Genomic DNA, 22,678 nt, shown 5'->3' with positions numbered 1-22,678 from the left:
CTAAAATCAATCAAAATTCACAGTTTCACCCTAGTGGAAAAATGCACCTCATTGGGACAACATAGATTTGTCCACACTTCACTCTATCTTGCTTATTTCTCTCTCTGGTGGAGATTCGAACCTCATCTGGACAAGTAATTGCACTTAATTTGGTCATTTACCTCTTGGTGGAAAAACGTGGGTCATCTGGACTCACTTTCCTTGTACATTTTCGCTCATAATGGCTTGGTGGAAACGCGACTCCATCAAGACAACCATAGTGGAGAATCTAGATGCATCTAGATTTTCCCCAAAACACTTGAAACTCAATGGAAAAATGGCTCCCATCGGGACAGATCACTTTAATACCTTAATTTCATGGGGGAAAAATGTTCTCCATCAGGACTATGATGATTTTCAACTTGTAAAAGCCCAAACTTGTCAAATTCTATCTTCTCGCTCAATGAAAATTCTATTTCTAATAGAACTTTTAACATTTTAACTGGATTTGAGGGGTGGAAAACTAGGGTCCATTGGGACTTTGTGCTCACTTGACATGTTCTACCTCCTATGAGTGGAAAAATGAATCCTATAGGGACCTTTGATGCTCTAGCACAAAATTCTCACCAATTTGCAACACTCAAAACACATTTACGCTCAAATTTAAAAGAAGTTGCAACCTCAATACATAGGCAAAATTAAGGATCACTTTGACATTTTAACATTTTCTAACACTTGATCCTATTGGCTTCAAAACTTAAAATTTAAACATTACTAGCACTTTGAAGACCTCTGGGCATGATCATATAAAAAATGTGACTCGGGAACTCAAATTGCCACCTGACTGCCAGAAACCCTAAACTAACAAAACATAGAAAGCAGGAAGAGGGGGTCCTCGTTTGCAATGGGGCGATGTGTGAAAAGGTTGTTGGCCCTCTCGAGTGAATAACTTAAAGTACACAGATAAAGCACGTAATGCAGAATAATAATGCCATAGATATCAGATGCAATATATCCGATGTTATTCCATTCATAATCGTTTTTTCCTTCACAAGTTACATTTGGAAGTATATAAAGATACCGAGGGGGTGCGAGCGCCAACCGTCGCACTGCAACTGCCACCCCTCAGTTGCCAACTAACCAACACAATTACAACTTAATTAACTAGTTTTATTTCCGTGTACAATATTGCCGCCAACATCATCCCCCCCAAAAGAAAAGAAGTCGTCTTCGGACCACTTAATACAAAATAGAGATGACATTAAATAGAACTGCTGATGCCAGTCGAGCCCGGAACTTATACACCTGCTGCGTCCTCGCCTGAAAACCCTTTTCTGCTACCATCCGATGCTCAAGTGCGGATTTCACCATTATTGCTTCTTTTGACATCAAAGTCCTCCTGTGCCTAAACCAAACTTGTTTGCAAAACATGCTTTTCAGTCTCAGCCTCCACCAACTGCTACTCAAATGATACTGTCTTCCCTAGCCAATTTGTCCTCGATAGCCACCCGCACTGCCCTCTCGACATCCAACTCCTAGGTACGCTGAGCTACGTCTCACGCTAGTACTGCCTCCAACCTGGTGGTCAGCTCCTCCTGAGCCCTCTCTGCATCCACCAAGGCAACCTCACGTCCAGCCGAGACATACTCCAAGTTCCTCAAAGCGTACCATTCTTGCTTGGAGGTGGCCACAACTTGCTGGCACAAAGGCTAGGAGACACCTCAAATCCTCCATCACTCTCCCCAAAGGCTAATAACTGAACTGAATAACTCCTCGGTGTCATACAACTGCGCGGACCTGCAATGCCTTCCCTCAAACTCTGTTTGTTCCCAACCTCCAAATCCGTCTCCCTCTACGGCTTATGGCTTCCCCGCCAATGCTTAGCTGCAGGCTTCTTTCTCACAGTACGGACAACCACAACACTTCTCGTGACGTCTCTAATGCCCTTCACCCAACTCCAACAAGTGTACTGTAGCTCAAAAATAAACTGGGGTCTGGGGCAGCGCCCTAGCCGCCAACACCAATTTACAACCCTCAGAACCATACGAAAGTCCATGGCGCACATCATTTATGTGATATTTTAAGATTCAAAAACCCTTCTTCTCCACTCTAATATTTTCAGCGTCCTGGCTCTAGATGTCATCAAATGATTTTTCAATCTGGTCGTCGTCGTCGTTTTTTTTTTTTTTTAAATTTTTTCCTCTTTAATGTCCCCGATGGCACCCCGGCCATACAACCTCCCCGTACGGTCAACAACAACACTGATACCTCCAATCGTACGACCACCTTCCCGTGCGGTCAACACCCCTGCACCGTATGGCTGTGTGTTTGTTTGTGCGGTGCTGCGTTTATGGCTGCGTTGCTGTGCGCACTGGGCTACGTGTTTTCCTTCGTGCATGACGGTTGTGGGTTTCCTTCGCCTTCTTTTTTCTTTTTCTCCCTTTGCGATCCTTCTCTTTTTTTTTTTTTTTTCCTTGTGCGTGGGCTACGTGGTGCTTTATGTGTTTGCGGGGGTTATGTTTTTTTTTCGTTTTAATTGTTTTGTCTTTGCAGGCTTCGGGCTTTGTAGTTGCGGGTGCCACCGCATGACGGTGGTTACCACGACCGATGTCCACCATGCCCCTTCTTTTTTTAATTTTTTTTTTGACCCAGCCGTACGACCGTACGGTGTGTGTGTGTGTGTGTGTGTGTGTGTTTTAATCCAATTTCCTAATTTAGTTGTCTAGAGAGTCGTCGGCTCGGGTCCCCTATCTCTTGGATCGCCCTTCATCCTTCTCGGTTTTCCTCGCCCAGTTGGTCCCGTGCCTCTCAAGTCGCCTGCCCGGCCTCTCGAGTTACCTTCCATCCTCTCGGGTCCCCCTCCGGCCTCTTGGGCGTCCTTCCGGCCTCTTGGGTCCCCTGCGCGCTTTGCGTGGTAGGGTTTCAATTTGGATCCGTTGGTGGCAAGTCTATTTTCCATGGCCATCCGAAGACCTAGAACCACGAATTCTACAGGGACCACGGTCTCCTTCCCGTACATAAGAAGAAGAAGAATAATAAAGATTTTGAAAGTTGCGGTCTTCCACACAGGGTTCCAATTGTTGCCAACACAATTGATCTTCGGATTATCTACTTCACCGAGGTTTGGGGCGTCTCCCTTCCAATATTCTATGTATTCTGGCAAGTACACCTCCTCTGTTACTTGCTCTGGTTCCTCTACTTCGAGCCTTTAGCTCTGGAACATTTCGTAATCCTCCATCTGCCAATGGAAGAGCCCGTTCAATGACCCTGTCTCATCCTCGGAGCACTCTCCTAGTTTGAGAAGACCTTCGTCGTTGGGCTCCCTGCAGCCTCGTCCTTCGTTCCTCAGGTTGCCTTCTCCTTCACCCTTTGATTCCGAAGATGATGCCAGTTCCTCACTAACTAACTGTGTCCCGAGGTCTATGATAAACTTCCTTCCTCCATTCTCCGTAGACAGAGTGTTCTTCCAGTTGTGGGTGGCCTTGGCTGCCACCAGCCACCCTCTCCCTAAGATCGCATCATACCCTTTTTTCTTTAGTGGGATTACCATGAAGTCCAGTATGAAGGGTTGCATCTCGATGGTAACTTGTTGGCCCATCAGTGTCCCGATGGGTTTGATTCCATGCTGATTTGCTCCGAGCAGATTGAATGTAGATGGCCACAGCGTCGGCTTCCCCAGCTTCCGTCAGGTTTCTTTTGGAAGAACATTCACTCCTGATCCACCATCGACGATGGTATCGGTTAGAATGGTGCCAAGGATACCCATCTCCACAATGGCCGGGTTCCTTCCAGTGTTAACTGCCAGCAGCATGGGGTCTATTGCAGACCCCCCAGGAACATCTGTGCGGTGGTTGGTATTGGTGCGTGGTTGGGAGAGATTATTTAGCAACGCCGTTCGTAATTGAGGCATCGTATGGAGGAGGTCGTGTACCTTCACAGGCACCTCCAGTTTTAATTTTAAAATTTGATTTAGTACAGCATCCTCCGCCTCCGGTCGGCTGGAAGTACTCGCCGTACCCTTCGCTTTCGCCCTTTCTCGTATCTCTTTCTCAATTTCTTCCCGTGCTTCCCGTACCCTTCACTTCTCCATCTAAGGGTCTGGGCACATTGCGTGTCTGGCTTGGGCGTGGGTTACGGCCAGCACTTCCTCTTCTTCGGTTTCCTCGACATTGAGCAAGTTGACGCCGGACTTCGAGCAGGTGGCGTCTTCGTGGTCTCCCGGTCCGCACCATTTGCACAAATATTGTGTGGCCTCTCCCTTCGGGCAGTCTCGAGCGAAGTGCCCCCATTGGCTGCACGCTCTGCATTGTACCGGCGGTCAACCTTTGGAGTTGTAATGGATCCGGCTCCTTGTTGTGTCGTTATTGTTGTTTTGTCCTCCCCACTGGTTATCTCGGTAGCCTCCCGAGGTTGCATTGCTGTTCGCTTGTTGGCCCGTACCCGCTGGTGTGGACGTTGTGGCCTGCTCCGTGAACAGCAGCTGGTTCATTTGCGTATTCCGGGTTTTCATGTTGTATGGGCACTCCTTGGTGGAGTGTCCCATCACTTGGCAAATCTCGCAGGATGCCTTCTTTGGGCAAGTACCCTTTGTGTGCCCCTCCTCTTTGCACTCAGTGCACCATATGTCCCCTTCAGTCCGACCGGTGCTTCTTATTGTTTTGAATTCCCTCATCATTCGCTCCATGTCTTTCTGGAGCGCTTGCACCCGTTTGCCAGCCTCGCTGTCGCTGCTGCTTTCCTGTGACGAGTCATCCTCCTCGGACAAGCTATCCTTCTTCTTTTTCTTCGATGTCTTGGTCTCGCTCTCGAGATCCATCGCTCTATTGTATGCTTCTTCGTACGATGTAGGTGGAATGATTTTCATTTTCTTTCGGAGGGAATGCTTTAGTCCCTCCATGAAGCATCGCTTTTTCAACCCATTTGCTGGTTGACTCTCCATTTTTCCCAATAGTTCCTTCAGCCACCGACTATAGGCTCGGACAGTCTCGTTCTTGTTCTGCTTCGTTCCATAGATCTCGGCGACTATTTCGTTGTCATCTCTCAAGAGGCGGAACTCTATTCCAAACTCCTCCTTCAGGTCGGGCCATGTGCCGACTTTGGCCTTATCCATGTCTGAGTACCAGTTTATGGCCACTCCCCTTAAAGTTGATGGGAACTGTGTTACCCATTCGTTTTGGTCGGTAACACCGTTCGCCATTGAACTTCGACAGTTTCTGTTTACTCCCCATCGATGGAGGTCGTCTTCCTGGAGGTGGCTGTGGCTGTGTCTGTGCCCCTTCGCCGCTCCCTCCGATCCCTCCGGTGCCGGTGGTGTGTCCTGCATGGGTGACTGGAGCTACGGTGTTTTGCCTGCCGAGTGTGGCACCTACCGTATGGTTATCCTCCCCTTCGTTGTCACCTGCGCCCACTCCTGGCTCCCTTTGATGATCCTCACTTTGTGGTGTAAGGGATAAGTTTCTGAACTGATCCCGGGTCTCTTCGACTAGATGTCTCCTTAACCTTGTTTCCTCCAGAAACTCTTCGTGGCTCTGCACCCTACGGTGTTCTGGCGACGCATAGAAATTTCCGTCGGCTTTTACACCCTCCGTGACACCTCCTTGGTTCCCCTCGGGCCACCCTTCGGCAGGTCGTCCTTCGGCAAGTTGCCTCAGCCTCCATCTACGTTCTACTTGCTGCTCCAGAATCAAGGCCCTTTGCGCGGCCTCCCACTCGTCCGTTTCTGCTTTTTTTATTTCTATCTTTATTTAATATATTGGGCATAAATCACTTCCGTACACAGCAAGCGCACGCCATGTACACAAAAAAAACTTTTATTATTTTTCCTTTCGGCCACAATTTATCTCAACATTGTGTCGAGATTATTACAGGGTTCAATTTCCCCTTCGCCTCTTGCCATCACGCTCTGCGTGCCACAACGATTGTTCCGTTTGCGCGTTGTCGGCCTCTGGGTTAATCTCACCAACGGGTAGGCCCATTGTGTCCGTGCGCCATCCGCGTTTTCCGTTCCCGAGTACATCTAGGCAACGGTGCCAAATGTTTGCCTCCTCGGGTGAATAACTTAAAGTACACAGATAAAGCACGTAATGCAGAATAATAATGCCATAGATATCAGATGCAATATATCAGATGTTATTCCATTCATAATCGTTTTTTCCTTCACAAGTTATATTCAGAAGTATATAAAGATACTGAGGGGGTGCGAGCACCAACCGTCGCACCGCAACTGCCACCCCTCGGTTGCCAACTAACCAACACAATTACAACTTAATTAACTAGTTTTATTTCCGTGTACAATATTGCCGCCAACAAAGGTCACAACACCACCCCAATAGAAAACCACAAAATTGTCACCAAAATTGGAAAATGGTACCAGTGAGTATCAACTTCAAAAAAGAAAATGTATCTTCATCATGGGAGGATGCGCCTACCCATCAATCTTCCTCCTTGCTCGCTTTCAGCTTCCTTACTGCCATGGCTCTGGCCACCAGTAGACAGTCGTTGCATGCGTCATGAGCAGAGCTGGCCGCCACTTCCTCCACATCTCTGAAATCATTCGCCACCCAATCTTCACCTGTGCCAAAACCCCAATCTTCCCCACTCTCACTATCACTCTCCATTAGTAGGCCCTCTTGCTCCATGTAGCTCTTCACCCATTCGCCTTTTGGCTCCTGGTTGATTTGGACAAGCCACAACAGGAAAGTAATGCTTCATTCCATGCCATCCCATTGCTCTTCAAGCATCTCTAGCAATTGGGTGTGAACTATAGGGAATTTTCTTACCTCCGCCCCACACCCACCTGACATATAGTAGTTATGTGGGAGTGGAATGAGGAGGTTGCCGTCCATATTATCCAACACAACATCAATTTCTCTTAAAAGCACATGTTTGAACACCATCTGGCATAGACGCTTGGCCTTTGCCTTTGACACTCCCATGTAAACCAACATAGCCAAGAACATCGATGTGATGTCTGTGTTCACCCTGTAGCGATGGTAGGCTTTTATGACCTCGTCTCCTAGCACCCTTTTCGCCACATGCATGGCCAAGGGATGGCGTGAGGCTAAAATGGCTTGCATGAGTAAAATATATCTTTATTTGCACATGAAATTATTGTAGAAAATAAGACCAAAGATGGTTGGCTAGGGATTATAAATGATCTCACTCTATCCTACTACCTTCCTTGATGGTACACAACATATTTAAAGGACCCGATGATTGCTAAGAGGAGCACAATTGCCAACCAATCGATACATTAACTACCTGAGAGTGACAACAAACTTAATTTGGACAATTAATACATTGTCGAATAACCAATATTATCAAACATAACAATAGGCATTTTATGTTGACTTTATCATCCCCCCCCCCAGAAAAAGATAAAGTTGTCTTCCAAACTACAAGTATAGATCAAGTAATATTTGGGAAGACTAATGACAAGAGTGTAGACAATGACTTGGATCGGACAACCCCAACTTGTAGTGTACCTGCCAAATCACATGGGGGCTTAGAGGCAACACTCCCAACAGGGTCAAGGGGCAGCACTCCTTGCGGGGGTCTGGGGGCAGCTCCTCCAATGGGATCAAGGGGCAATGCTCCTTGCAGGGTTGAGGGGCAGCACATCATTTTTTTAATTTTTTAAGACGTCAAAAAGATTGTTGATGAAGCCAAAAAATATAGATTTCTCTCCTACCACTTGCTTTCTTTGCCCTTCCCATACAACCTGGCCACGAATGGCTCACCTGACCTCACATACGACTTGATACACATCACGTATGGTCTGATACAAGTCATATACAATCTGAAACAAAATACGTACAGTTTGAAACCTTACGTGCAAGCTAATGGTGTTCACATATGGTTGATGCAGTACTCCACATACGGTCTTATAGTCCTCAATTTTGTCGTACAGCCCAATGTCCTCGTACAACTTACTTTGGTCGTATGCAGTGCTTACTTTCATGTACGACCTATGCTTCTCCTCGTACGACACCTTTTTCTCCTCATATGACATGTTCGGTTCAATTTGTAATGTCTTGGTGTACGATTTCAATCCATACAATTTGATCTTCTCTTGTTCGTATGACTCATCCAGTTTCCTTCTCTTCCTGTCGTACGACCTTCCAATTTGCTCCTTATACAGTTTAATGTTCTCATACAGGCATGTGCTAATGTCCCTTCCTCTGCCCAAATTCGCAAGGTTGTTTGTGGCATACGGTCTTGGATCCTGAGCAAGGGTATGGGAATGTTGTATAGTATGCCTTAACCTCAAAATGCAGTTGCCAATTCCTTAAGGTGTGGTACCAAGATTGTTGGATGGGCTTTGCCAAATGCTGCTGTATGAATTGAAGACTTAGATTCCATACTATAAAATTCCTTAGAGGTCATGCATTGAGTATTGAGTGTCGTACTAGTGTTGGGTGGTGTACCAACTTAATACTTCCATTTTAAAAAAAAATTCTCATTGGCCAACTCCATATTTTGCCTTAGTTTTTCAATTTTCTTCAATTTCGTATTGTTTTTCCTTCCATTGTTCATCTCCTCATTGTCAAATGTATCGTCCATAACTTTACACACTTTCATCAATTCCTTTTCACCATGCGTTGTAGCTTCAAGAAAATTACACATTGGCAAAAATACCTCGTAGTCCTCCATTTGCCAATCGAATAGTCCGTTCAAGGAACTTGTGTCATCTTCAGAGCAAACTTCTAGTTCGAGCACCACTTCGTCATTAGGTTCCATTGTTTTTCGTCCTTCCTCCATCCGAAAATCTCCACCCTTAGACACTAAGTTGAAAGATGCCAGTTCTTCACTCGCAACCTAGTTCCTCGGGTTGATGACGTACTTCCTCTCATCACTCTCGATCGAGAGTGTGTTCCACTTCCAATTATGATTCACCTTGGCAGTAATCAACCATCCCCTCCCAAGGAGTGCATCATATGCCTTCTTCTACAACAGGATGACTACGAAATCTAAGAAAAAATGTTTGTGTCCCAATCATTACTTTTTGTGCCGTCAATGTTTCCAATGGCTTGATGTTGTGTTGGTCAACACCTACCAAGTGAAAGGTTGCCGACCAGAGCGTTGGTCTTCCAAGGCATTTCCAAGTATCTTTTGGCAATACGTTTACTCTTGAGCCTCCATTGACGATGGTGTTTGTCAACTTCTTCCCCATTATTTCCATCTCGACGACGGTTGACTTCCACCCGATACTCACCATCAACAACATTGGATCATTGGCCTCATCCCTTCATGTGGTGGTTTCCCTATCGGTTCCTCTTATGGTTTACATTGTTTTCGGTTAATTGTGTCATCACTGACCGTATTGGTAATTGCCACTCTCAGATGTGACGTAGTTTGAAGGAGGTGTGTCACCTTGATGGGTATGGTTGTCTGTAGCACTTGTCGAACTATGTTCTTTTATGACTCCCGCAATGACATACTTGCAATTCCATTGGAAGTTATTCGGTCCTTTACCAACACTTGTTCTACTTCTACTTTGGCTTCTCGAAGTTGTTCCTTCTCCGTACAAGGGTCTAAGAACACCGCCTTCTACATCTGTGCTCTTGTGATTGCCAGAATTGCCTCATCTTGTTTTGCCACATCTAGCATATTAATGCCCTTTTGCTTCGGGTAGTCAATGTCTTCATGATTCCCCTATCCACACCATTTGCACAATAATTGTATGTTGTCTTCCTTATTTTAGCAATCTCAAGCAAAGTGTTCCCATTCACTACATTGTTGACACTGTATGATAGGACATCCTCTGGAGTCATACTGTATTTGATTTTGCCCTCATTGATTTCCATGACTGCCTTACAATACATTATGTGGTTTCGATGGGCTAGATTTTCCTTGTGTGAAGAGTACTTGCATACTTCTAGTCTTCAAATTATGTGGACACTCCTTTATTGAATGACCCATCACCTAGCAAATCTTACAAAACATCTTTTTAGGACAATTACCTTTCGCGTGCCCCTCGATTTTGCACTAAGTACACCATAGTTCATTACTTTCTTTTTTGGTTCCTTTCTCGGCCTTCAATTATTTCATCATTCTCAACATATCTTGTCAAAGGGCTTGAACTGTTTTGGATTCTTCATCACTGCTACCTTTGGTGCTCTCATCATCGTTGATCTTCCTCTTCCCTTGGGAGGATGTTTTGTTTTCACTCTCGGTGTCCATCGGCCAATTGTAAGCATCAACATATGAGGACAAAGGCACTAATTTCATCTTCTTGCGCAGTGAGGGGGTGAATCCCTCGATGAACCACCTCTTCTTCAACTCGTCAACTGGCTGGTTCTTTATCTTACTTAGCAACTCCTTGAGCCTACGATTGTATGCCCGTACACTCTCATGCTTCCCTTGTTTGGTATTGTAGATTTCAGCAACAATTTCATTGTTGTCTCTTAGGAGTTTAAATTCCTCTTGGAATGCCTTCTTCAGGCTATCCCACGATTCTGTGTGTTTCTCTTCTAATCCTAAAAACCAATTGATGGCTATTTCTCGTAATGTTGTAGGAAACACCCTCAACCAATAGCCTTTATCTAATTGGCCGCTTGCCAATTAAAATGGTTTCACACGTCTTGTAGTGTCGTGTAGGATCCTTTGACCCATTGCTTGTGAAATTTGGCAGTTTCTATTGATCCACGTTCGGACTTGTCGAAGGAGACACCATCTTTCTCACTCGCTTACTCCCTTGTGTCCCAGATTTGGGTGGACTGTTCCAATCGCCACATTTCGATGCTTTCCCTGCATTCTCAACCACACTCGCATCCTCTACACGTCCACCTCTAGTGTCCCCAACACTTCGGGTACTTCCAAGCCTTGACTCGTCCTTGTGCTCCCTCTGATCGAGGGTCGGTAGTTTGGATCCTCCAAATCTCGGTTCCCTTGAGATGGATAGACGACAAAATATGCCCCTGAGTTCAAAATTTCCCTCTTCATACTCCTCATCCGATATTTCTATGAGTTCGAGAAGCTTGATGTTGGTATTGATAGCTTGCCTTTGATATTGATGTTCCTTGATAGAGCTTGAGAGAGCACAAAGATCAAGATAGCCAAGAACCCAAATTGGGAACCCTTTCAAATGAGTTGAAGAGGGTTTTTAATTCGAAGCAAGCGCGGGGAGCCGTTACGGCACGACGCAGGCCTAGGGACATGCGTCGGCGTGCATCTGAGTCACCGACACTTTTGAATTCTAACCATTTTCTGGGATGTTAGTGCGGTGCACGAACATCCCCGCGTCGCGTTGCCGTTTGTCGGGAATAGGCCCCAAAGGGTTGGCAGGGCTAAGCAATGATCCTTGGAATGAAGGCCTTACGATGACAAAATGTTACAATTTCGATCACAGGGTCGTCATAAATGCCTTAGGCATCATGCACAAGTGTCATAAATGCACCGGGTACAATTTAGGACACTACATTTTTGAAGGAGAATAAAGGACTTGCAGCCACCAAATCATCATTGTATCCAACTTCAGTTGCAGCAGCAGGGGCGATTTCTATTGAGGGTTGAAATGGCACATTGAAGACTCCCTCACTCATGATATTGCTTGCTTCTTCAAGGCGCCTTACCCCAGGTTCATTTGCAAATAAACTTCATTGAAATTCTCAGTTTGTGTGCATAAGATTAGGACTGTCATGTGTCTTCAGAAGTCTGAAAATGGTTAATTGTTATCAGTCCATGTGTTTGATTATATCATTATCATTGTAATGACATATTGGGTTATCATATGAATAAAGATTGAAGGAGTATTGGTTGCATCTCATATAACTTTTTCTAAGGATGTAGGACAACTGTTTGTCATAATGCCAGTTAGTAGTTGACCATATTTGAGAACCAAATTTGATATATCTCTAGGAAGTTGTCTATGCATTCTTGGCGATTATACTTTCATTTGCAAGACATTTGTAGTTTTTCTTCCATAAGGAGGACATGTTTGATGTCCTTTATATCAAACTAAAACTTCTAAGACATACATCAACATAACACGCAAAAATCAAAGTTGCATAACACGCAGATTGAAAAGACAGGTTGTTACAAACATTCCTTGCATATTCGGTTAAAACACTACAAGGGATATAACAATGGTATCAGAACTTTCATCCTGCCATCCTGTGATCAGATTTTTGGTGAATGAGTGCAAGAGAAATCAGGTACTATAACAGGGAATAAACAGAGACAGCAGTACCAAAATCCACAAGTACCTGAAGTAGATACATTGTCAGCAGCACTAAGGGAAAGAGCCGTTGGTAAGACAATTCAGACTTTGGTAGAAGAAGACAAAGATGCACGGACTGAGAGGAAATTTGACACCATGCTAGACATGATGTCTCGATTGCTGGGAAAAATGGAACAGCAGTCCAACAACAATAACTTCCGTCAACGTCATGAAGCTGAACACAACGGAAAGAATGAAAATATCAGGAATATTGAAAGAGACAGTTCTGTCCACATAACTACTAGTAGAGAATCAGCCTTTAGACCACTTTTCCCTACTTTCACACCAAGGGAAGAACAATCTCCAGTTGTTGCAGCCACAACCTCTGGAGATGAAGCAAGGCAAGCTTACCAAGAGTACAATGCATTACCTGCTGATTTGAAGGATCAATGGACCTTTGATCAATTCATGAATCAAAGGAATAGGAGAGGAGGAGGAAGAAATGATCATTATATTCTGCCAAGAAATGATTATCAACAAACACTTGGCAAGATCACTCTGCCATATTTTGATGGAAGCAACAAATGTACAGCTAGATTTTGTGTACAAAAACTTGATAATTATCTATCATTAAGACCTATGCCTGAAGAAGATGCAATAAGATTTGCCACCTTACATTTTGAAGGAGCTGCTCATGAGTGGTGGTACCACGGGTTGATCACTCTTGGTCACAACTTAATTACCACTAATGATGAGCTCACTAAAAAACTGATTGAAAGACCTGACATTAAAGACCCCGAGGTAAGCTTTCGTGAGCTAGCACAACTTAAGCAACATGGTTCCGTTGAAGCATATGTTGCTGATTTCCAACAATTATCAGTCATGGTTCCTAATATCAGCGAAAGAAGATTGGTAGTCTTATTTATTGAAGGGCTAATGGAACCACTGAAGGGCTGATTGAAAGCCTTCGATCCTCCATCTTTACAAGAAGCTATGAAGAAAGAACGTGGGATGGAATTTGCCGCACCTACCAGCAAGTTTACATCAAAGGAGTCATCTTCCTACTGCGACAACAAGAAATTTCCAAAGAAGGAAGATAAGGCAAAGGGTAAGTCAACTTTTCCGCTTGATCTTGAGACACTTAATGACTTAAGAAAGAAGAAATTGTGCTTCTATTGTAAGGGGCCTTATGATGCTAATCATGACTATCCTTTAAGGCCTAAAGGGAAAGCAAACAGGGCTATGTGGGCTCTCTATGAAGGATCAGATTCTGACCAGCAATCAGATTATGAAGATTCAAAATCAGAAAAGTCAGAACAAGAAGGGGAAGTTAGAGTCTGAAGTGAAGCTTAAGGAGGCGCGTCTCACTAGCATCCAACATGAGGGTTCTTTTAGGATGAGAGGAGTACTTGTTGGACAGAAAATCATCACTCTACTTGATGCAGGTGCAACACACAATTTTATTGATGCAAGACTTGTTGAGAGACGAGGCATACGCACCGAGGATTTTGTGGGAATACGTGTAAAGGTTGTTGATGGTTACACTCTCAAGTGTGACAAAATGATTTTGAATTTTCCTATGCGCTTGAATAATTTTGAATTCAAGGCTGATTCTTATGTGGTAAACATGGGGGACACAGATATGGTTTTGGGAATGACATGGCTGCATGACATAGGAATATTCACCCTCAACCTCCGTGATATGGAAATGTGATTTGAAAAGGATGGAAAGACACGTGCTGAAGGCACTCGGGACACTAGCTGCAGGACTATATCATTTAGGAGGATGGAGCGTCTCTTGCGACGTGACATGGTTGATTGGGCAACAGGTTGTGTTTTGCAGCCAACACAGGAAGAGCAACAAAAACCTATCTACCCACCTAACATTTAGGAGTTGAGAATCAAGCATGATAAGGTCTTCAGCGAGATTCCACTTGGTAGATCTCCAGATAGAGAGATAGAGCACTTCATTGAGTTGGAAGAGGTTGCTAAGCCCGTGATAGTCACTCCCTACAGGCATCCTAAGCGGCTCAAGGATGAGATAGAAAAAACCATTAGGGAGTTGCTAGCTATGGGACATATCCGACCTAGTAAGTCACCCTTTTCTTCATCCGTAGTTTTGGTCAAGAAGAAGGATGATACGTTGCGGATGTGTATTGACTACAGGTTGTTGAACAAAAAGACTATCAAAAACAGGTATCCCATCCCTAGAATTAATGAATTGATTGATGAGCTATGTGGTGCACAGTATTTTTCTAAAATCAACTTGAGGTCAGGATATCATCAGATTCGGGCTAGGGAGCAGGACATTGAGAAGACGACATTTCATTGTCATTGTGGACATTCTGAGTTCGTGGTTATGCCATGTGGCCTAACCAATGCACCCGCTACATTTGAGTCCATGATGAACAGGGTGTTTCATTCACAATTGTGGAAATTTGTGCTAGTCTTCTTTGATGACATTTTGGTGTACAGTAGGACATGGGAGGAACACATTGCACATCTTGATACAGTTTTGGGTATTCTTGGCAAGGAGTCTCTATATGCCAAAGAATCCAAGTGTGACTTGGGTATGACAGTTAATTTATTTAGGTCACATCATTAGTGCTGAAGGAGTGCATATGGATTCCGACAAGGTCAAGGCAATTGTAGAATGGCCTATACCTGTGAATCTTACACAACTTAGAGGGTTTTTGGGCTTGTGCAGTTTTTATCGCAGGTTTGTTAATGATTACTCACGGCATGCAGCTCCACTCACATATTTGACTAAGAAGGGAGCTTTTGTTTGGACCCCCGAAGTGCAGGAATGCTTTGAGATGTTCAAACAAATTATGACTACCTGCCCAGTACTTGCTTTGCCAGATTTCAGCAAACCCTTTGAGTTGCAGTGTGATGATTTAGGTGAAGGGATTGGGGTTGTCCTTATGCACGACAAACATCTGATTGCATTTGAGAGCAGGAAGTTGAGAGGTCCTGAGAGGAGCTACAACATATATGATAAGGAAATGTTGGCCATGCACGCTTTGGCCAAATGCAGGCAGTATTTGGTAAGCAGCAAATTCATTGTAAAAACTAACCATAACAGCTTGAGACATTTCCTTGGGCAGCGAGATCTTAATGATAGGCAGCAAAAATAGGTAAGCAAGTTGCAATCATGACTTCGACATTTCCTTTGTCAAAGGTACGCAAAATGTAGTTGCTGATGCACTGTCTCGTCGTCCACATTTGAGCTCCATGGCAGAGGTTTCAGAGGATTGGAGGCATCTGATTGTGGCAGAATATGCCAAGGACTCTTGGGCTTCAGGTATAATTGAGGGGTCGATTCATGATGATAGGTACTCCATTGTGAATGATTTAATCATTTACAAGGGGAGGATATTTCTGACCCCAGGATCGGATGTGAAGAACGTGGTGATGAGAATCTTTCATGATACACCTATGGCAGGTCATCTTGGCTACTTCAAGAGATACAAACAGAAAAGGGAGAGGTTCACTTGGAAGGGTTTGAAATCAGATGTTCTTTGATATGTTAGAGAGTGTCTTGTTTGCCAACAGAATAAACAGGACCACACATACCCTGCAGGCTTGTTCCAACCACTTCCGATTCCTGACAGGAAGTGGGAATGCATTTCCATGGACTTCATCATAGGTTTACCTAAGGTGCAGGGTAAGGATTGTATTTATGTGGTGGTTGATTGTTTGACTAAGTATGCTCATTTCTTTCCAATCACCACTACATATCCAGCTACACAGGTAGCAGAGCTTTTCTTTCGTGAGATATTTAGATTGCATGGTTTACCTCAGAGTATAGTGAGTGATAGAGATAGCCGGTTTATGAGCCATTTCTGGCAGGAGCTCTTTAGACTTTGTGGGACCGAGCTCACTTCGAGCACGAGCTACCACCTGTAGACTGATGGACAAACAAAGATAGTGAATAAGTGGGTGGAGGGATATCTTAGGAATTACATTGCAAGGCAGCAAAAGGGTTGGGTCAAGTGGATATATCTTTGTGAGTATTGCTATAATACCACTTACCACCATTCTATTCAGATGACACCATTCATGGCATTATATGGTTATGAGGCGCCTAGCTTGCTTGATTTGTTGATGAGTGACATTAGAGTGCTTAGTGCAGGAGACATGTTACAGGAGAATCGGGATATTATGAGGGCTCTTCGAGAGAATATACAAAAGGCACAAAATCAGCACAAGCAGTATGTAGATCAAAAGAGAGTAGAGCGTTCATTTGAGGTAGGTGACATGGTGTATTTGATGTTGCAGCCATATGGGCAGTCCACTCTCAAGAAGAGTGGTGCAGAAAAGCTTAAGCCATGATATTATGGACCTTATCGGATTGTCAGGCGTGTTGGGGAGGTGGCTTATGAGCTTGAGTTACCGATAGACAACAGAGTGCATAATGTGTTTCATGTCCCACGCCTCAAGAAGGCATTCGTACATCATGTGATCCCTTCCACAACTCTACCACCCTTGGATGATGAGGGTAAGTTGATTTTAGTACCCTCACTATCTTGGATGTAAGGGAGGATCAGTTGAGGAGACGAGTCATCAAGGAATATTTAATCAAATGGAAGGATTTGTCGGTTGAGGATGGTACCCGGGAGAGCGAGGAGATTCTGCAGCATCTAGCATTGAGATTGCTTGAGGGCAATCAATTTCAGGGAGAGCGGATTGTAATGTCCCCTTCTCCTTAGCATGTGGACATTCACGAGGTTGGCCTATTATTTGACCCTCTTAGGCCAAGGTGTTGAATAGAGGGTTGATTTGGCGGATATGCATGGCTTCACATTTTTATTTCTACATGGTTTTGATGAGATCACACGTGTGATGTTATAATTGCACTTTATAACATAATATTATTTTATTTTAATAATTAAAGTGTAAAAGGAGAATACGAGTTAGAGAAGAATCTTCTAGAAGGAACCAATCATGTGGAGAAATAAGGATAAATATCGGAGGTTGGTTCATTGTGCATCATTGGTTATTTGTTATCTTCTCTTGTATTGTGGTTGTGGAGCCAAGGGTTGTCCGCAGATTTGGTCTTAGGGAACGATACCTCCCTTTGATCTGCATAACTGAGGGGGTGAGAGATCCTCCGAAGGGTTGCTGAGGGACATTCAGTACTTCATATTGTGCTAATTGGAGTTTTATATCAGTTGCATGGTGTACAATTTTTGTTGAAGACTTCAGCTATTGAGTGAATGAATAGTGATAATTGTGTCTACACGTTTGGAGAGGCTAGGCGAATGTTCTTGAAGCATATTGGAGGAGTTTGTGTAGTTTGCAGGTGATATATCAGATCTGAGACACATTGCTGCAGACCCTCCTCCACCACGATTTTGCTCATAGGCCATTGGGAATGCATCACTTCAAGGTTTTGAGGACAGCGATATTTTTGGTGGAGTAAGGCGATTCTTTTGAAGACAATTTTAGGTTGATTTTGTGGAGGAATCAATGCTAAATCAGACTGAGTCAAAAATCGTGGCAGGCAGCTCCTAACAAGTCACCTATTTGGCATCGAATCTCAGCTATAGGGACAGTGCTACACTTGTCTAGGAAGGGCGATTATTTTTGAAGGAGAATAAAGGACTTGCAGCCACCACATCATCATTGTATCCGACTTCAGTTGCAGCAGCAGGGGCGATTTGTATTGAGGGTTGAAATGGCACATTGAAGACTCCCTCACTCATGATATTGCTTGCTTCTTCAAGGCGCCTTACCCCAGGTTCATTTGCAAATAAACTTCATTGAAATTATCAGTTTGTGTGCATAAGATTAGGACTGTCATTTGTCTTCAGAAGTCTGAAAATGGTTAATTGCTATCAGTCCATGTGTTTGATTATATCACTATCATTGTAATGACATATTGGGTTATCATATGAATTAAGATTGAAGGAGTATTGGTTGCATCTTATATAACTTTTTCTGAGGATGTATGACAACTGTTTGCCATAATGCCAATTAGTAGTTGACCATATTTGAGAACCAAATTTGATATATCTGTAGGAAGTTGTCTATGCATTCTTGGCAATTATACTTTCATTTCCAAGACATTTGTAGTTTTTCTTCCATAAGGAGCAGGTGTTTGACGTCCTTTATATCAAACTGAAACTTCTGAGACATACATCAGCAAACACACAAAAATCAAAGTTGCATAACACGCAGATTGAAAAGACAGGTTGTTAGCAAACATTCCTTGCATATTCGGTTAAAACACTACAAGAGATATTACACAATTTATAAGGACCAACCCTGCTCCACCTTTAATCAACTAGCCACCTAGGGGATTCACTTTCTAGCCTAGTATATTATATTGATGAATAGCTATTTTTGAATTAGAAGCAAGGTAGTACACTTCAACTCCTATTAAGATTCACAAAAATATTCTTCATCCATTTTAGGAAAAGGAGCAAGGCCGTTAGCAAATTGTAGTTTCAACTTTCAATAGTGAGTCCCCATTAGGCTGAGCAAGTCCCTTCATAGGTGGACCCAAGGAGCAATCCTTGAACAAATAGGTGAATTGCTTCAACAATAATAAAAGATCAAGAACGAACAAGTGGGCATCCTTGCCTAACAGATGTGCAAGGGGAAGGAGGAATATAGTTACCCATTAACACATATTTGTGTTGAAGCATCTTTTCTCAGCACACTAACCTACTTGTAGAAAGCTTCCCCAAAACGCAAAGATTTCAAAATTAGAAGGACAAGGGGCCATCCAATATGATCATAAGCCTTTTCAAATTCAATAAGAGAGATGCACATACTCTGTTTAGATATCTTAGCCCAATTCATCACCTCCCAACCAGTGAAAATATTATCCAAAATATACCTCCCCTCAACCAGTCTTTTGCTAGTAGGAGAAATGATCTGAGGTAAAATGACTTTCACTCTCCTAACCAACACCTTAGCAAAGTTTTAACAAGGTTATAGGCATCCAATTCCTTTTGTGGGAGGTGTTCCCTTCTTTGGGTAATATGTAATGATCACCCCTACTTATTTCCAAACAATCTCAACTGATAAACCAAGCAATAGGCAATCTCCAATACACCTTATGATCACCTAGATCCCAAGATAGGCAAGGCGAGGGCATGTGGTGCTAAGTACCACACTTCTACTCAATCTGCTATTATAATGAATACCATGCAAATGAGTACGTACACAACAGGTGTCCACGACAACCAAATGCCACATTTGTTCAATGGAGTTTGTAATTTCCCACAAAGCATGCACTAGGCGGTTGAGCTCACCACTTCTACTCTTCTTCAGCAACGTGCATGATAAACAGAATGAACATGCAAACTACTGGCATGAGTCAAGCTTTGATTCAAACCAAAATGGTTGATAATACCAGGCTTGGCCAGTTATGAAATGCTATATGTACTGGATGTAAACAGTCCAATATTGCAATCTGAGAAATGCATGCACAAAAGTAACTGATGGTATAACCATTTGGATATTACAAACATATCTCATTGTAAGTAAGAATGAGTAATTACAATGATTAACATGAGCTGCAATATAAGCTCTAAATCTGATTTTCAAACTGAAATATTGCTGCAATACATTTCATGAAGTAATATCACTGTGAATTATATGAAATCGAAAGCAATTATACCCAAGTGAAGGACAGGTGTAGAAGATGACGGAGAAGCCTTGAAATCACTGAAGTAACATTGAAAATCATTGTCAAACACTTATACGCAGGTCTGATATTAAATAACAGCTAATATGAATCTGAAATAGCATTGAATATCATGTAGAAATCACTCAAATAACACAATGAACCATACCCATCACTGATCAAGCACTGCAGTTGATATAGGAACCCTCAAACTCACTATTCATTATAAAATCTCTATCATATGCAGGTCAAAAATCTGAAACAGAAAGGAGGAGGTCTGAAACACCATCCAACCCTAGTGCCACAAACCCCAAACATCTTCCAACATAATCTGATCAACAACAAATCATCTCATACAGAATCTCTACAACCAAGCACCTCCATACAGCCAAGAATTACTCTAGAACAAGCTGCAAACCATCTCAATAACTCACACGTCATATTCCATTGAAGCTCTGATGTGATTTCTGAAGTGAAACCACCATAAACTAGCTAGGGAGGGTCTTTCACCATTAAAATCAGCAAACTCAATAGGGTCTTCGTCCTTAAGGGTTTATGAAAATAGCACAAGTTCTCTCCAAGAGTCTAAAATGCAGAAGTAAAATGAAATTTATCAACAACACAAACAATGAGCCCCCAACCTCCTTTTATAACTTTTTGAAGCAATAAAATATTAGTTTTTTCCTTGATTGCTCCAAAACTCCTTTTATAAAATAAATAATTAACTTTATGAAGCAATTTTCATCTTTTTGATGAATAATCATGTTTGTTCATGAATAAAGTCTTTTTTTTAAAGCCTCTGTTAGAAATAACTTTTCAACACCTCTAAAATGAGCTACTACACTTAGTTGTCCCTTTTAATATTTCCAACGTTAGAATAGTGTTACATGACCCAGCAAGTCCAAAGGTGAGCCACCTCTGTAGAGTCTATGGGACTCTAGACCCGGACTTGCCGAGTCTTGGCAGACTCACTAGATTCGGCCAAGACGGGGAAAAAAAGTTAAAAAAAAAAACAAAATTGTAAAGCACTTATCTAACATTTTAGTTATTTTTTTTATAAAAACTTACAACCTTTCAATGCTTGTTTGGTTTATGACATGCCTGTTTAGTATTCTCCCCATGTTTGTCTTCAACTCAGTGTCATTCTCTTCATCAGAATATATACATGAAATATATAAGCATATATGTTTTTCCTTTCCTATACTTTAAGTTTTTGTTTCTGGTAAGGTGCTTGTGATCACTATTCATTTGTTCTTATGTTAGCTTATTAGCTTTCATCCATGCATTCTTAAGGTAGTTACGTATAAATTTTCTCTTTCTTGCTTTTTCTTAAAATAACATTGTTTGATTGTGTAGGTTGCACATGGCTTGAGCTCTTCCCATTTACTGGGAGAAAACATCAGGTACAATTCTTTGCTTTGAAAATTTACATTTCATTTTCTTTTGCTTTTCCTGGTGTTTAGAAGGTTATAATTTGGAGATGGAAACAAATAATGAGGTCAGAAAACCACCAGCGGAGGAGTGCATAATGGAAGAGAGGTTGAAAACTGGCGCTGAACAACATGGGGAAACTTGAATTAAAGATGATTTCTTTTACCTTTCAAATGGGAAAACAGAACATGCAACTTGCCTGGTCAAAAAGAATTGTAAAGCTTTTTTCAGTTTAGCTCATGTTGCCTACTACTTCCTGGAATTTGTATTCCTACTTGTTTGACTTCACACTACACATTTTTATCATACCCAGATATATTTGTCATTTCGGTTGAAAGCAGTTTCTTGCCCCTTTCTTTTTGTTGCCTTTCTTTTCATATACTTGGAAGAAACGATGTGATAGTTATGAACACTTGGAAAATAGGGAATACTGTTTTTATTTTCTTTATGATAATCCAATCTAACAAGCTTAAGTCTTACTGTTGTAGATTCGAGTTCATTGTGCTGAAGCCTTGGGGACACCTATCGTGGGGGATTTTAAGTATGGATGGTCTATACACAGGGCTTGGTCGCCAATGTCCAAAATGGACCTTAGTCAAGAGTTTGCAACACAGCGCAATAGGACTGAAGAGGCCAATGTGGAAGAAGGTAGTGTGTTGGCAAAAACACCCTTGCTCCATCTTCACTGCAGAAAATTAGCAATTCCTAATGTCAATAAGGCCCTGGAGCAATTGGATATGCCAGATCAGAGAGATACCAATACTGACATGCTAAAATTTGTTGCACCATTGCCTTATCATATGTTGGCAAGCTGGGATTTTATGTCTTTATGTGTGGAATCACAAGAGAAACAAGCTTCTAGTTAATTAATGATTAGAAATGGTGTGTTCTGCTTGAGTGTTACCATCTTCTTCAAGAAATATGGCATATAAACCTATTGTGCATTTTATAACAGTGTACATTATCTATTCTAGTCTTTAATTATCAAAGTATTGGTCTAACACAATTATATTTTGTTTGCACTTGGAGATAATTTGGACTTAAGTTCCCATACAAAAGCACAAACATGGAGATAGTTTGAACATTTTTTTCTTATTGGAATGCAAAACTCTTCTCTAAAAAGAAATCGGGTTTCCAATTTTCATGCTTTTCTTTAGAAGACCATTCAACAACATTCCCTGAATCTAAGAAGCCTTTAGTTAGGATAATCTGAATCTCAAAATCACTTGCATATGGCACTCATTTCTTTTCAATTTATGCATATTTTTGATGTACGTTGTTGGCTTGTGTTGATTTAGCTATTTTAAATTGTATGGGTGTAAGACTATAGTGGCTGAAGACAAATGCACTTTTTTCTTCAACTTTATTCCTAGTGTTTTTTTTAGTTCTTGTAGTAATTCTTGAAATTTTGTGGTTTATAGTTCAACCATGAAAAGGGCATTTAATTTGAGGTGGCACTTAATTATCTG

At 42.4% G+C, this 22,678-nt stretch overlaps 1 protein-coding gene across 1 annotated transcript in view; it reads left to right on the top strand.

Annotated features, from left to right (window-relative positions):
* The window catches only part of LOC131066334 (RNA pseudouridine synthase 4, mitochondrial), a 128,086-nt gene extending 105,888 nt beyond the window's left edge, over window positions 1-22,198 (top strand). Inside the window, exons 9-10 of the mRNA XM_058001077.1 lie at window positions 21,135-21,181; window positions 21,698-22,198. Coding sequence (XP_057857060.1) covers window positions 21,135-21,181; window positions 21,698-22,075 — 425 coding nt within the window. The 3' untranslated portion in view covers window positions 22,076-22,198. The remainder of the gene's footprint in view (window positions 1-21,134; window positions 21,182-21,697) is intronic.
* Window positions 22,199-22,678: the final 480 nt, after the last annotated feature.

The sequence above is a fragment of the Cryptomeria japonica genome, chromosome 3, assembly GCF_030272615.1.
Source record: "Cryptomeria japonica chromosome 3, Sugi_1.0, whole genome shotgun sequence".
NCBI lineage: Eukaryota > Viridiplantae > Streptophyta > Pinopsida > Cupressales > Cupressaceae > Cryptomeria > Cryptomeria japonica.
Note: the sequence above shows the minus strand (reverse complement) of the source record. Positions and strands in the feature narration are given on the sequence as shown.